A 13,519-nucleotide genomic window follows, 5' to 3' on the forward strand; every position below is an offset into this window, starting at 1 on the left:
AATATTGCACAGTTTCTTGGTTTTCATATTATATATATTTCTGCATGCTGCTGATTGGAGTTCTGCCTTAACCTACAGGGTCGTGTGCGTCTTGTCAGCCATGCCTCGAGGACATTTTGACAGTTTGATCCTGTAGGTAAAAGAATGTTCAAAAACAAAATGGAGACAAAGAATTTATCAGATTTAGCTCATGTTGTCAAACAAGATTCTCTACCTGTGGTCAAAAGTGTTCCAAGAACAAAGATTTCGAAAGGCATGTCATTTTTCGGAAGTTCTAAAGATGACAGGATTCCTATTCCAGAATGCAATGCGGGAATGGGGTAATTAAAGATACTCATTGCATATTTTCAATTTAACAATAATTTTATTGTTACATTTACAAAAGGACTACATTCCTAAGTGGAAATGTACAAAACCTTGGCAACATGGCAATATCTCTAGCTAATATATTTGTACAATATCAATAGTGTTAACAAAGCTGATAGGTAAATAATATGCCTAATAATGTAAAAAATACAAAATAAATGGCACAAAATCAACACATTAAACTCTTCATTCACTAAAGGGTGGTTCAGCGTTCATTTGTAAACAATAGCATTATTAATGTCATTCATACAGTCATTAATAGGCAATTTGTGTTAAAGTGTTATTCAATATATTTATTCTGTATACTGTATTATGTCCATCATTTTCTGTCATTAATTAATCTTCAATTTATTCCAGCGGTGACAGCAGTTTTCACAATCCAGTGAAGTGGGTAGGATTTGATTGAGCTGTCAATCACAAGTCTGTGAGGTATTCACTGGACGAAGTCTCCACGTAGACGCAACCCCGAGAGCCTGGCTGTGATTGGCCACCACGCAAGTCAATCACTCTGCTCCTCCCTCTCTCACTATCGCCCGTCTGAAGACAGGCTCCACCCAGGAAACAGTCCCACACCATCCCTCTGCTCCATAACTGTACACCCACACATACACACACACCCCCACACACACACACACCCCCCCCCCCCCCCCACACACACACACACACACACACACACACACACACACACACAACAAATTATTTTGTCAGCAACTAAACCAAAAAAAAAAGTCTTGCTCACACGAGTGTGTGTGTGTCTAACCTCAATAGAGATGTGTGTGTCAGGGTATCTTCTGTAGAAGATAGCCCTCAGATTGAACTCTGGGCTCCCATTCTCCTTAAACACACATGTCCTGACGGTGTCATCCTCACAGCGAATCACAGCGTAGACGTCTGGTAAAGAGAACGACAGCAAGAGGGAGTGAGTGTGTGTGTGTACGTATGCGTGTGTGTATTTAGTGTACCTGTGTGTGCGTGTGGTGTACTTTTATATGTCTGTGTGTACCTGTGTGTTTGTGTATGTTTGTGTACCTGTTTGTGTGCGTGTAGTTGTGTGTTTGTGTACGTGTGTGTGTAACTGCATGTTTGTGTACTTGTGTGTGTGTGTGTGTGTGTGTGTGTGTGTGTGTACCTGGGTGTTTGGGCTGGCTGAGTCCAGTGGCTCTGCGGAGGTGGACGGTGGTCACTACGGTGGGCTGAGGTAAACAACACTGCCACACCGATGGAGAGGGCAGGTCCTCCTTCAACTCCCTGACAGAGACAGACAGAGAGGGACAGAGAGAGAGAGAGACACACAGACAGAGAGAGAGAGAGAGAGAGAGAGAGAGAGAGAGAGAGAGACAGAGAGATATGGCGGCTGTGTTCAGAATATGTGAACGAAGAATGCCTGGGATTTCTCACATTGCACACATGCGCTTTCTCTTGTTACCTCTGTCTTTCTTCCTCTGCCATACCGTCTGGCACACATGCCCTACATACACAGACACACTGCCTTTCTCTTGCACTCACACAGACACACACACAAACACACAAAGACATTCACACAACCTCCCCCCCCCCCCCCCCCCTCCACACACACACACAGACCGACTCGCACAGCCTTCCCACACACACCTGAGGCTGACGTGAGACTGTGAGAAGAGGCGCAGCAGGAAGCGTCCGGTGGGGCCGGGCTGGAAGGTGGTGGGCAGCAGGGCGTAGCGTCCGGGCGCCAGCTGCACGCGCAGCGCCACGCTCCGGGAGTCCATGTAGACGGAGCTGGCCGCCTGCTCCACCACGCACTGCACCCGGCTGCAGCGGTTCACCTCCACCTGGGAGGGGTGGGGGGGTAAAGCCGTTCGCGGGTTGTCGTTCGTTATCTCTTCTATCCTTTGAATCCTCAGAAAACACGCGCATGCCGTCGTTATCGACGCGCCGAGAACTCCCTCACCTTCAGCACCTCGAATCCGATGGGCAGGTTTTCTCCTCCGCCGTCTTTTCTCCGTATCCTCCTGTCCTCCTGCTGCAGACAGATCAGCACCTCTTCCTCCTTCCCGCGCACCTCGAACATGAACTGACGCGTTCAAGAGACATAGAGGGAAAGGGGAGAGAGACGCAGAGGGGCGGGAAAATGGGCATTGTCAATCTCCTGCTTTTTTTGGTCGCAGAGATGTGCGTTCAAGAGCTATTTGTTCAGGTCGTGTTTCAAGAATGACTTACCTGGGGATTGTGCAGAAACGAGTCTCTGTGGTTTATACATCCCCCGCACCTACTCCTCTTATCCAACTGCTCATCCCAGCCTCCACTCGTCTCCTCCTCTTCTCCCTTCTCCTCCTCCTCCTTCTCCTCCTTAATCTTCGTCTTCTTTCCCCCCTCCTTCCTCTTAGCCACCTCTCCTTCTCCACCTCCTTTACCCGGCCCTCCCTTCCGCTGCCTCTCCCCGAGTCTCTCCTCTTTCCTGTCCCCCCTCTGCTGGGTCCCCCCAGGCTTGGCCACAATCCTCCCCAGGTCGGGTGCCCTGCGGCTGGGTAGCAAAGTGCCGGGAGGGCGGGTCCCATGGGTGGAGGGGGCCGGGGTCCACTCCCCGTGACGGCGGGCCTCTCTCCAGTGGGTGCAGCGCCACAGGAGGGACCTCTCCACCAGACGACACACCACCACATCTGTGAAGTATCTGCAGAAGTCCTCAAACTCCAGCCTGGGGGAGGGGGCCAGGGAGGAGGTAGAATCAGGCAGTCAGTGAACTGGTTCTTCTACGGCTCTCTGGGCAACACTGTATTCTAACCTACAGTTTGTGTTGATGTAATACTGTTCGGTATCAGTGGTAGCAGTAACAATCTTCTGTGCAGTAGATATATCAACACAGGGAGTCCACTTGAAAAAATAGGCTGAGCTCTATTTTTGTAACACTGGTGATACATTCGGTACAGATTGTTTGTGTAGTTTACCAGAATTCTCCCACATCTCGGACTACAAGTCCCATCTTCTCCTTCTCTCCACGGCTCACCTGCTGCCACTGCAGCGACCTGCAGGTGGAGCAAACAAGCTCAGTTTCACATTTTGATCCAGGGAGCTTTTGAAGTACACCTCGAACTGGTAAGTGTGTGGTCACTAATTTGAATAGAGCCTATTTGAACGGAAACACACTTGAGAAACAGACACACTTGACTGAGAAAGATATTCTAGAAACAGCCAGTACCGACCGGCCCATTACATTTACATTACATTTACATTTAGTCATTTAGTGGACGCTCTTATCCAGAGCGACTTACAGTAAGTACAGGGACATTCTCCCCGAGGCAAGTAAGGTGAAGTGCCTTGCCCAAGGACACAACATCACTTGGCATGTCTGGGAATCGAACCAACAACCATCTGATTAATAGCCCGACTCCCTAACCGCTCAGCCATCTGACCCCATTACTCACCCTTGGCTCCAGTCGCCTGTCCAGTCAGCGGTTCCCCATGGGTTCCTCATTCGAATCATAAGGAGGCGGGTTGCCCCACCCTGACCCTGACCCAGGAAGCTTTCGCTCAGGCGCACCTTCTTCACGGCGGTGATGCCGTAGGCGTGGCCACGCACCAGACCACAGTCCAGGACAGACTCCACCTTTTCACCCTCTGCGGGCTGGGGAGAGGGGGGAGAGGAGAGAGAAACAAGCGTAGAGTTAGATACAGAGGTTGTAAAGAAGAGAGATAGAGAGAGAGAGAGAGATGGAGAGAGAAAGAGAGAAAGAGAGAAAGAGAGAAAGAGAGAAAGAGAGAAAGAGAGAAAGAGAGAAAGAGAGAAAGAGAGAATAACACAGACAGACAAAACACAAAGCAAAACATAAAACAACCCCAGAGAAACAGCTAACCCTGTCCCCCAGACAACACCAACTGGTTATCAGGCCAAGGCCATCGAGAGAGGTCAGAGTCCCGGCCAACAGAGAGAACGTGCCGCAGTGACAAAGACAGAGGCCAGTGTCATTCCTGTCATGGCGTAAAGGTGACAGTGAAATGCCTGGACAATGGTTCCACACAGCTGCCTGTCTGTCCTCTGCAACCTGGTCGAAAAATGTCTCCTAGGTGACCTCTCCAAGGACCACTGCCACCATAGCTGTCTGCTTGGCCCAGTTCCAAACCATTTATCACCACCTCTACCCTACCGTCCTCCTGCTCCCTGTGCCACTGTGTGGAATAGAACAGCAGGTCATGTTAATGGCTACACATTAAATGTTTGAGCCGGTGTGTCAGCTGTTTATGTGTGTCCCCTGCCGTTTAAATAAAACAATGTCCTCTTGTAGGTCGCCTGTCTATATCTCCGTGATCCAAGTTTCATCTCGGTAGCGTTTCATTGGAAGATGCCTAACTTCTCCTTGTTTATCATATCCACACTCGAAGCGGACACTACAACTTAGCGTTTGTTTGTGCTGCAAAGATATAACACCAAACACATGACGGCTCACAAAGACTTTGAGTACTTTGGAACACTTCAGCAGGGATATTGTCCATGTACCCGTATGGAGCATGTGATGAGAGCCTGGCGTGCGCTGGCCTTGGCCAGGGTCTGGAAGAGGGTCTTCCTCCGCTCTGGCTGCAGACCCAGGGCCTCCCGCTCCAGGCTCAGGGGCTCCGACACCCCCCCGGTGAAGTCGATGAGGGCCTCCGCCGTGTTGCCCCCCTCCAGGGCCTCGTAGCAGCCGTTCAGTCTGGGGTTGGGAGGTGGGGGTGACGAGGGGTGGGGGCGGGGGCAATGGGGGGAGGAGGAAGGGGGGAAGAGGTGGTGGTGGAAGACAGGGGTGGCACAATCTCTGTTTAAGTTCTTGAACCATCCCGTACACATCAGTAACTTATCTTACCCTCTTTGGCAGGTGCTGTATACGTCAGTGTTTGAAAATAAAAAAATACATGCAAGGATCCAAGATGGGAACTCGACTCATATATCCTCTGATTTATTACCGAAAAGTGTTCCGTTGACAAGCTGTACTGTCGGCCTCCTGCACTACATGTTCACACAGATCTGACAAACATGAGATAGGTGACAGCAACCAGATGGAACCTGAGCTTCAACCTATACACATTGCACACAGATCAGCGTGTTCCCCCCGCCTCGCGCGAGTCTTACTTGGCGTAGGCCTTCTCCAGCAGGGCGCTCCAGAACTCGCGAGGCGTGGCCGAGCGGCAGAACAGCAGCGTCCCTTCCTCGCTGACCGGCAGACGGTCGTCCACCACCACGTCCGTCCAGCGGCCAAGACGCCAAAAGCGGAAGTGGAAGATTCCGGCGTACAGGTCTGGACGCTTGGGGTTCCACTCCTGCTCCAGGTGGTCCGGAATCACCTGACACGGTTTATCCATAGGAGACCAAAGACTGGTGTAAATACAGGTTCTGCTCCACTTACCTTAGGTTTATGTTTAATGTTTATGTCCAGTATATATGTTCTGTGATGGGGGCCATGGTTTTATACATTTTGATTGAACTTTTTGGGTCTAAGGGTCTAATCAATTCACTAATTCGAGAAAAGACCATCCTTTTTTTTTTTTTTACATTTCTTTACATCTAAAATGTGTATTCATTTATTGATTGATGATTCAGGTTAATGAAAACACAAAAAAGGTGAAAAGGAAAAATATGTCGGGTGACTTTTGAATTCTCACCTTCTTCCATAGAGAGGGCTCCGAGGCCAGACAGGAAGTGGCCGCGACCATCCAGCAGTTACCCAGACTGCCCTGGTGCAGGTCCCGAGTGCTGATGCCATCCACAAACAGACGAGGGTCCTTACACAGTTCCTGGGGAGAGACAAGGAGAGAAAAATAGAGGATTTGAGCAATTGAAGGTAAAGTACAATGATTAGACTATTCTATGAGTTTAAACTGAAGTCTATTTATGCTGCAGTATTCCATTTGTCTTAAATTAACACACGGCAGCAACCTTTTCTGGACAAAAAAGGACTTATTTATCAATTCTGAAATGCGGCCTAAGTTTCTGCTAGCCTTGTTTGGGAGCAGTGAGGACGAGACAGACCCTGTCCTCTTGGACCTGTTGATCTTCCTCTTGACAGTCAGACTATCAGGTAACAGTAGAGTTACTGGCAGAAACGCACATGCTCACACACACACACACACACACACACACACACACACACACACACACACACACACACACACTGGAGTCCAAGCAGACAAACACACACTTCCTGGGGTCAAGCCCTGTACAAATGTAACTCTAGAAAAGTTATGAACTCCATGATATCATGTTGACCTCATTATGAAGCATGAAGTTGACCCGATTTTGGCTTTGATGGTTATGGATGGGAAGTCATGTGTCCAAGTGTTTAGGTGTGTGTGACTACTGAGGGAGGTGACGGACGTCAGCCTATCATTCGACTCCCTGTGACTGGATGCCTAAACTACCTGAGCAGAGCATTAGAAACACAACCCCAGCTGTTTATTGTTACTTAATCATGAACCATCAAGAAGGCCCACATAGGTTCCTTTTGAGTCTGCAAAGTTCCATTTAAGAATCTTTCAGAAAGAACTACTTGCAGTTCCAAACAGGATCTTACAAAACTAAAACGGGTTCCATGTTGAAACCCAGAGTTCTTCTCTGGTTACAAATGGTTTGACACACAGAAATGGGTATAGCTCAGTAGTGTTTGACTGCAGATCAAGAGGTCCTAGGCTGAAATTACCTTCTGTATATCGCTTTGGATAAAAGCAATGCTAAAGCTAAAGGACTACATTATATTATTATTTCAAACAATGTACTGTATAATATAACCCACACTCCAAGCTACAACAACCCTCCGGTCCTAAAAACAGCCTGTAAACATTTGCTATTTAAATCAAGTGTTGCTTTTATAGATCCCAGAGCAAACACACAGTGACACCCTGCCAGGGTCCCAGTCTCAGTCCGCAACACGCGCCACACACACTCTCGGTAGCTACAGTTGCAGTGACGCCTCTCTTACATTAGAAAGGACTTTAATTAAACCGATCTGGAATACAAAGTGCTGAGCGGACTACTAGATTTAGACAAGGGGATGTTTGGGGCGCCCCAAGTCCTGGGAGAGGCCATGAGGTATATTGGTGTGTGTGTAGGATGTGTGTTTCGGTGTGTGTGTGTGTGATGGAAATAACTGTCTGTATGTTTCTAAATCTGCCCTGACGCTATATCAATCCTGTGTAAATGCCTGTGTGTGTGTGTGTGTGTGTGTGTGTGTGTGTGTGTGTGCAGGAGCATGCGTTTGTGAGTGTACAATGTGTGTGCGTGTGCCTGGAGTGTGCAAGTGATGGAAATATTCAGCTCTGTGTCTGTATATAAATGCACTCTAGATATTTATGTCTTGTTTTGACACTTCCAACCAAACCCAGTCCCCCCTTTCTTCACCATGGTGCCTTCCACTGTCATTACTGTCCTTCTCACCTTTGGCCTCTTCCATTTGAGCCCGGGGGGTGGCTCTCGTTTGTAGAAGAGCGACTGGGCGGAGGGGGGGAAGGCGGGGTCCTTGAAGAGCACGCCCCTCCTCATGCATCCCCTCTTGAGCTTGTGGTAGCTCTGGCCCTGGAAGTCACACACACGCTCTGGCATGCTGAGAACCATGAGCGAGCACAGCGAAAGAGGGAGAGAGAGAGGGAGAGAGGGAGAGAGAGAGAGAGAGAGAGAGAGAGAGAGAGAGAGAGAGAGAGAGAGAGAGAGAGAGAGAGAGAGGGGGGGGGAACACAGAGATAGTGGATGGTTAGCACAGTTCCAATGATAGGGGATGTTTATCAACTATGAACACGCTCAGTCCAGGGGAACAGTGGGTCCAAGCATCCCCAGGGTTAGGGTTAGGGTCGGGGGGTGGGGGGGTTGAAAGGGTAACACAGGGAAACACCCTCAAAGCAAACACATTAACCCCCCTTTACTGTAATAATCCATGAGGATGTTATCAATACTATTAAAACACAAGTTCAAATTAAGCAAACCCAAATGTTTGAATACTTTGTGTGTCTCTGTCCCTTAACTGTAAAAGCCAGCACAGTACCTGCTCTGGAAGACCTGTAGGCTTCCCCTCGCTCTCCAAGCAGGAAGGAATTCACAGAGCCCAGGTACGTCAAGTTCCCTCTTGATCCAATAAATGGTTCCTTCTCTTCGGTCTCGTGTCTTTGTTTGTCTTATGTTTTATAGGGTCACCTGTTGTTAGGGAGACCCATTGCTGCTTTGGAGTATGTTTAGAGAACCAGAGGTGTAATCTTCTCTCCTGTTGTCTCCGCCTGTCTTTCCGGTCGCCAAGGCAACCGACACGGGCTCGCAAGCTGTCGCTCGCTTCAGTACTTGACAAGCATTACTGTCCACCAGGTTCCTGTCAAAGGAGGTTGATGTTGTTTTTATACTTGCAAGTTCTTGATTAATCCACCTGGTTAAGAAGTTCTTTGATTAAAAAAAAAACCTTTACACAAATAAAGATAAAGATTCAGAAATGGACACTATTTCCTTCCGGTGGAGTGTACCTCCATTTGTTGCAACTTTTCAAGGTTCATCCCACTGTAGACGTGTGTTTGCGTGTTTGTGTGTGTGAACACCTTGCACTGTCTCATCTCTATGTGTCTTCTGCCACTGCTCCATATTATGGCTTTTTAAAGAGCCTAGCGATAGTGTGTTTGTGTTTACGCAAGCGTAACCCGCTCCCTGGCTGTCATCCTATACTCAGGGGAAACCTTTTACCTGTGTCCCAGCAGCATGGAGAAGCATGTGTCTGTATGTGACATCAACTGATCTGTGTGTTTGTGTGTTTGTGCGGTTCTGGATATGTGGGAGTGTGTGCGTGCATGCGTGTGTGTGTCCACGCGTGTGTGTGCATAACCATGACAAAGTAGAGCAACGTCAGTAGACCTGTGTATGTGTGTGTGTGTGTCTGTGTCTGTTGCTGTAACACTATTTTCCAGACAGACAATAGCTATAGAGAGTATCTCCATGCTCTGAGACATAACATACAATTAGCAAAAGCTACAGCGAGTAAAAAAGAAAAAGACTGTTACTTCAGGCCTTCTACTTTTTCAGCCACTTTTCACCTTTCCCTCCTTCTGCCTGACTACGAGCAGGAGAACCACCTCGAAAACCAAACGCACTCACATACAAAGATACAAGCAAAACCAACCTAGAAGCATGCAAAAGGGTAATGTGTGTTTGCTGTAAAGCAAGCAGCACAAACAGGCATTGCTTGGGGATTTCCTACCTAGCTTACCGACATCAGCTCCTGGTGTGCGTGTGTGTGTGTGTGCGTGTGTGTGTGTGTGTGTGTACGTCTCTCTTACTGCTGGGTCTGCTCCTCTCATCAGGGTTGGTGTATAGAGTTCTGTCCTGTCCCTGAACCCACTACTCTCCTGACAGCCTGAAGCTGCTCTCTCTCTCTCTCTCTCTCTCTCTCTCTCTCTCTCTCTCTCTCTCTCTCTCTCTCTCTCTCTCTCTCTCTCTCTCTCTCTCTCTCTCTGTGCAGGACCCCTCCCTCCCTCGGCACTGCTCTCTCTACTGTTGTCTTTCTCCCGCAAGTCCTCATTCATTTATCACTCTAATTTTATCACGCTCTCTCTCTCTCTTTTGCTCTCTCTCTCTTTCTCTGTCCCTCCCATAGGACAGTTTCTGTTGTCATTAAGCGCGTGCCTACTGACACCTGAGCCCCCCCACCCCCACCCCCCTCAACACCACCACCACCAATTTAAGTCTTAACCCCTTCAATGCCAGCACAATGACTCATCAATTGATCTAGTCCAGCCAAACTGTTGGCTGCCCTGCATACCTAATTTTGGTCTCATAGACCTGTTTTTTGTAGGGGGGACTACAAAAGCAAACTGAAACTAAATGTTGAAAATACTTGTTCATTGGCAGCTAGATGAAATGTCCTGTCATCTGTCTTTGCTAATTATAAACCACACCTTTCCTTATCAATCTGTTTACCCTTTAATCCCTTCACTCTATCTCTCAGTCTATTCTAACTATCTTCCTGTCCCATACCGAACTGTCAACAGAGACGCTAACCCTGGTGTGAACCCTGCAACCCACTTTGGTTTAAGTAATTATATTAATCTATAAATATCACTGGGTCCCAGAAAATAAATTTTAAAATCCGAAAGCTCACGTTGAAATAGCTAGCGTGGCTGTCAATAGAGTTTGCTATAAAAATAAAAAATAAAAATAAAAATATATATATATAGCAAAATAAAATGCATTTGTATAATTCAACTCAGAATTGTTGTACTTTCGATACTCTGTCCTCTGTCTTTGAAGAAGAAAAAAACCTGTAGATATGATCAAGGTTTTCTGTGATTGACCAGCAGTCCTTAATCAGTTAAACATGATCTACCCTTATGACTTTTGGGAACTATCAACCACCCTACAGCGCAAGTGCAAACTTAGTTTACTCTTTTCCAACTATGCCGATGTGGCTTCTGTAAAGGGCTTTTGAAGCAGAAGAGAAAGGGAAATAATAGACATGACAGTAATCCTTTTGTCTTTTCTTTGGTTCTGCAGCTATGTTTTGGCAGAAGAGAATGAGAGGTTGCCAAATAAATGTGAAGGTGAGAATAATGCCTCTATTTTGTTAATTTTGCGGCTATCGTATGAGTCGGTCTAGCATGCTAAGTTAGGAAGCTAGCTAGATTTGCATAATGTCTTCATTATGAAAACCAGAACTTATTTCTGCATTGGAAATCTATGATCTAGTCGATTAATTATTTGACTTGAATTGGTATCTGCGTCCGTGTTTATCTGAGCAGTGTGTAAGTTCCTGACAGTGGAACTGCAGGCTTCCCTAGAGAAAAGCGGCCGCTCCAAGGAAGTCCTGGAGCTCGGGGAGGTGCTGGACACCGGGAAACGCAGGCGCAAAATCAAATACAACACCTCGTAAGTCACCGACACTGACTGGAAGGGGACCCCGTGTTCATTGTCAGAAGGGGTGTTGCAGGGGTGTTGAATCGTTTGGGTTTATAGTTTTTTTCTGGATTATCCAGAAGTGTGTCTTTCTAGAGTTTGTCAGAACCTGGGCACTCACCAGTGGACAGTTGTGTGACATGCCTTTCACCTTTTTATTGTTGAGAATGTCCGGTCGTATTAGGCAGTGGAGGAGGATGTGTTCTTTGCATGTATACAGTAGCTTGATAGCGAGTCTGTTTCCTTGCGTGTGTGTGTCTTCCCAGTGAGACTCGTCTGACAGAGGCGGTAGACAACATCTGTGAGGGCATCCTGCAGTACAGCGTCCATGCCGAGAGACCTGGCAGCCTGCGATACGCCAAGGTACGCACACACACACATCCCCCTCGGGGGTCAAACACCGGTCTCCCTCCCGCGACATCCCTGTGTTCCGAGGGCAGCATGTAGCCTTTAGAACCCACATCTGGGCAGACTCCACACCTGAACGTGGTTCCAAACCACCTCAGCTCTGCACCTGCTAACGAGCGGTGTACCTGTGTGTGTGTGTGGCGTGTGTGTGGCGTGTAGGGCACCAGTCAGACCATGTCAACGCTGAAGAACCTGGTGAACAAGGGTGTGAAGGTGGAGCTGGGACTGCCCTATGAGCTCTGGGACGAGCCCTCTGTGGAGGTGTCGGACATGAAGAAGCAGGTAGTGTGTGCAAAAGTATATGCAAATAGAGTATCTTTTATGGTCTCTCTCGTGGTCTTTTTTGGCATATCTGTTTACATGTGTTGAAGTATTGTGTGTGTGTGTGTTTGACTACTTTTCTGCGTCCCAGTGTGAGACCATGCTGGAGCAGTTTGAGGAGGTGGTAGAGGACTGGTACTTCCACCACCAGGAAGAACGACTGGAACGCTTTCTGTGTGAAAACTACGTGCTCAACGACTCCGAGCAAGGTTATACACACATACACACACACGCGCGCGCGCGCGCGCACACACACACACACACTCTACAACTTTCCCTTGGGGGATCCACACAATACGTCCTCCTACCACGCCCCTGCACATGCACTCTTAATGAATAGGCCATCAGACTTAACTCACACAAGCAAGAACTCAAATACTGGTCACTCTCTCTTCTTTATCTGTTCTCGCTCGCTCTCTCTCTTCCTCCATCTTTGTCTCTTTTAGACTGTCTGAAGGAGGTGTGGAAGGGGGATATGGGTATGAAGGGAGCAGGTGGAGAGGCAAAGAGTGAGGGAGGAGGAGACGAAGGCAACACACATGATGCTGGAGAACTGTGAAACCATCCAAAATGGCAGACAAACGCTCCTGCAACAGAACTGAACTGCACAGCAGAAGAACCTCAGTCTTTGACTGCATAGCCAATGTTGAGGTCTTTGGAACGGGAAACATTTACAACACTACATCCAGTAGCAACAATATGCCGTCCATCTGATGGATTATAGCTTCAATCGTCAGCCTATCCTGCCACTTGGAGACCCACAAGAGCGTACCAAGTCTTCCAGAATGTTTCATGCTTTCAGACTACACAGCATGATGACTGTCCCCTTTCAACAACCGTATGTTAGCCCACGAGGCCATCTAGTGGTGAATGTGTGCTGCTGCATCTAATTACAGAATGACTTCACATAGAAAGACATTCGTCATAGACATTGTTACATACACTCCTGATGTTTCAGGACGGTGCCTTATAAATGTCAGTGTTATTGTTTGACGTCAGGGAGGATTGTCCTCCAAATCCATCCCATAATACTTTTCCCAGCAGGTCAAGGAAGACGCGTGAGAAACATTGCTGATGAAATCTACCTGTTTTTACATATAAGCATAAACTGTTTTGATGTTTATCTTTTATTGTACAGTACATATTTTCACCTGAACCATGGTTTCCAAAAATGCAATATGTACATTTTTTATGTTGAATAAACTCAGCTTTTGTTACACTAAATCAAGCAACATGTCTGAACATTTAACATGTAACATAAAATTATGGTAGCTTGTTAATGGGGTATTGAAGGAGTTACTCAAAGGTCTAGTTCTGTGGAAGTGTTCTTGAGTAGTTCTTGAGTGCAGATGTAATTGATATTGTGCGCAACACTGCCTCTCCGTGGCTGAGTGAGAACACTGCACTTCAGTCAAGCAGTAATTAGCTGATTAATTATTGCCTTCTCTGTAATAGTTCACTGTAATGGGACAAAATAGTTTGTTGTCATGGCCCCCAAAGGTGTTCCTGGACTTGATTCTCTTCCATCAGTTTTGTGGGAGGATGAGTGCAGCAGGCATGTTGGCA

General features: G+C 47.4%; 2 protein-coding genes and 1 long non-coding RNA gene across 5 annotated transcripts; 2 read left to right on the forward strand and 1 right to left on the reverse strand.

The window, feature by feature from the left end:
• Positions 1-156: 156 nt before the first annotated feature.
• Positions 157-9,718, reverse strand: LOC134010023 (calpain-5-like). 2 transcript variants are annotated; one of them, XM_062449855.1, is made up of 14 exons: positions 9,613-9,718; positions 8,343-8,660; positions 7,742-7,907; positions 5,974-6,105; positions 5,444-5,655; positions 4,835-5,027; positions 3,765-3,964; positions 3,288-3,365; positions 2,563-3,037; positions 2,294-2,416; positions 1,978-2,174; positions 1,496-1,614; positions 1,127-1,257; positions 157-957 (listed from the first exon to the last, which is right to left on the reverse strand). In XM_062449855.1, the coding sequence occupies exons 3-14, from the start codon at positions 7,904-7,906 to the stop codon at positions 781-783; spliced, it is 2,202 nt and encodes a 733-aa protein (XP_062305839.1). In that variant the 5' UTR covers position 7,907; positions 8,343-8,660; positions 9,613-9,718; the 3' UTR covers positions 157-780. The 2 variants fall into 2 exon arrangements, with proteins under 2 accessions (XP_062305839.1, XP_062305838.1); XM_062449854.1 differs by lacking the exons at positions 8,343-8,660; positions 9,613-9,718 and having other exon boundaries at positions 7,742-7,932.
• Positions 5,372-8,740, forward strand: LOC134010024 (uncharacterized). 2 transcript variants are annotated; one of them, XR_009928298.1, is made up of 4 exons: positions 5,372-5,701; positions 5,986-6,152; positions 8,331-8,406; positions 8,592-8,740. It is a non-coding gene; the product is annotated as an uncharacterized LOC134010024 (long non-coding RNA). The 2 variants fall into 2 exon arrangements; XR_009928299.1 differs by having other exon boundaries at positions 5,372-5,691.
• Positions 9,719-10,701: 983 nt separating the features above from the next.
• cnpy4 (canopy FGF signaling regulator 4) lies at positions 10,702-13,181 on the forward strand. Its single transcript, XM_062449323.1, has 6 exons — positions 10,702-10,872; positions 11,071-11,197; positions 11,491-11,587; positions 11,792-11,914; positions 12,045-12,162; positions 12,400-13,181. Exons 1-6 carry the CDS (start codon positions 10,788-10,790, stop codon positions 12,510-12,512), a joined length of 663 nt encoding a protein of 220 aa, XP_062305307.1. The 5' UTR covers positions 10,702-10,787; the 3' UTR covers positions 12,513-13,181.
• The last annotated feature ends 338 nt before the right edge of the window (positions 13,182-13,519 follow it).

This window comes from Osmerus eperlanus, chromosome 23, assembly GCF_963692335.1.
Source record: "Osmerus eperlanus chromosome 23, fOsmEpe2.1, whole genome shotgun sequence".
Taxonomy (NCBI): domain Eukaryota; kingdom Metazoa; phylum Chordata; class Actinopteri; order Osmeriformes; family Osmeridae; genus Osmerus; species Osmerus eperlanus.

Coding starts and splice junctions, on each gene's coding strand:
- LOC134010023 (XM_062449854.1), bottom strand. CDS start 7,918: ATGGTTCTCAGCATGCCAGAGCGTGTGTGTGACTTCCAGGGCCAGAGC. Junction 6,106..7,741: donor TCAAATGGAAGAGGCCAAAG/GTGAGAAGGACA, acceptor GTCTCTCCCCAG/GAACTGTGTAAGGACCCTCG. Junction 958..1,126: donor ACACACACATCTCTATTGAG/GTTAGACACACA, acceptor GTGGGTGTACAG/TTATGGAGCAGAGGGATGGT.
- cnpy4 (XM_062449323.1), top strand. CDS start 10,788: ATGACAGTAATCCTTTTGTCTTTTCTTTGGTTCTGCAGCTATGTTTTG. Junction 10,873..11,070: donor GTTGCCAAATAAATGTGAAG/GTGAGAATAATG, acceptor TTATCTGAGCAG/TGTGTAAGTTCCTGACAGTG. Junction 12,163..12,399: donor GCTCAACGACTCCGAGCAAG/GTTATACACACA, acceptor TGTCTCTTTTAG/ACTGTCTGAAGGAGGTGTGG.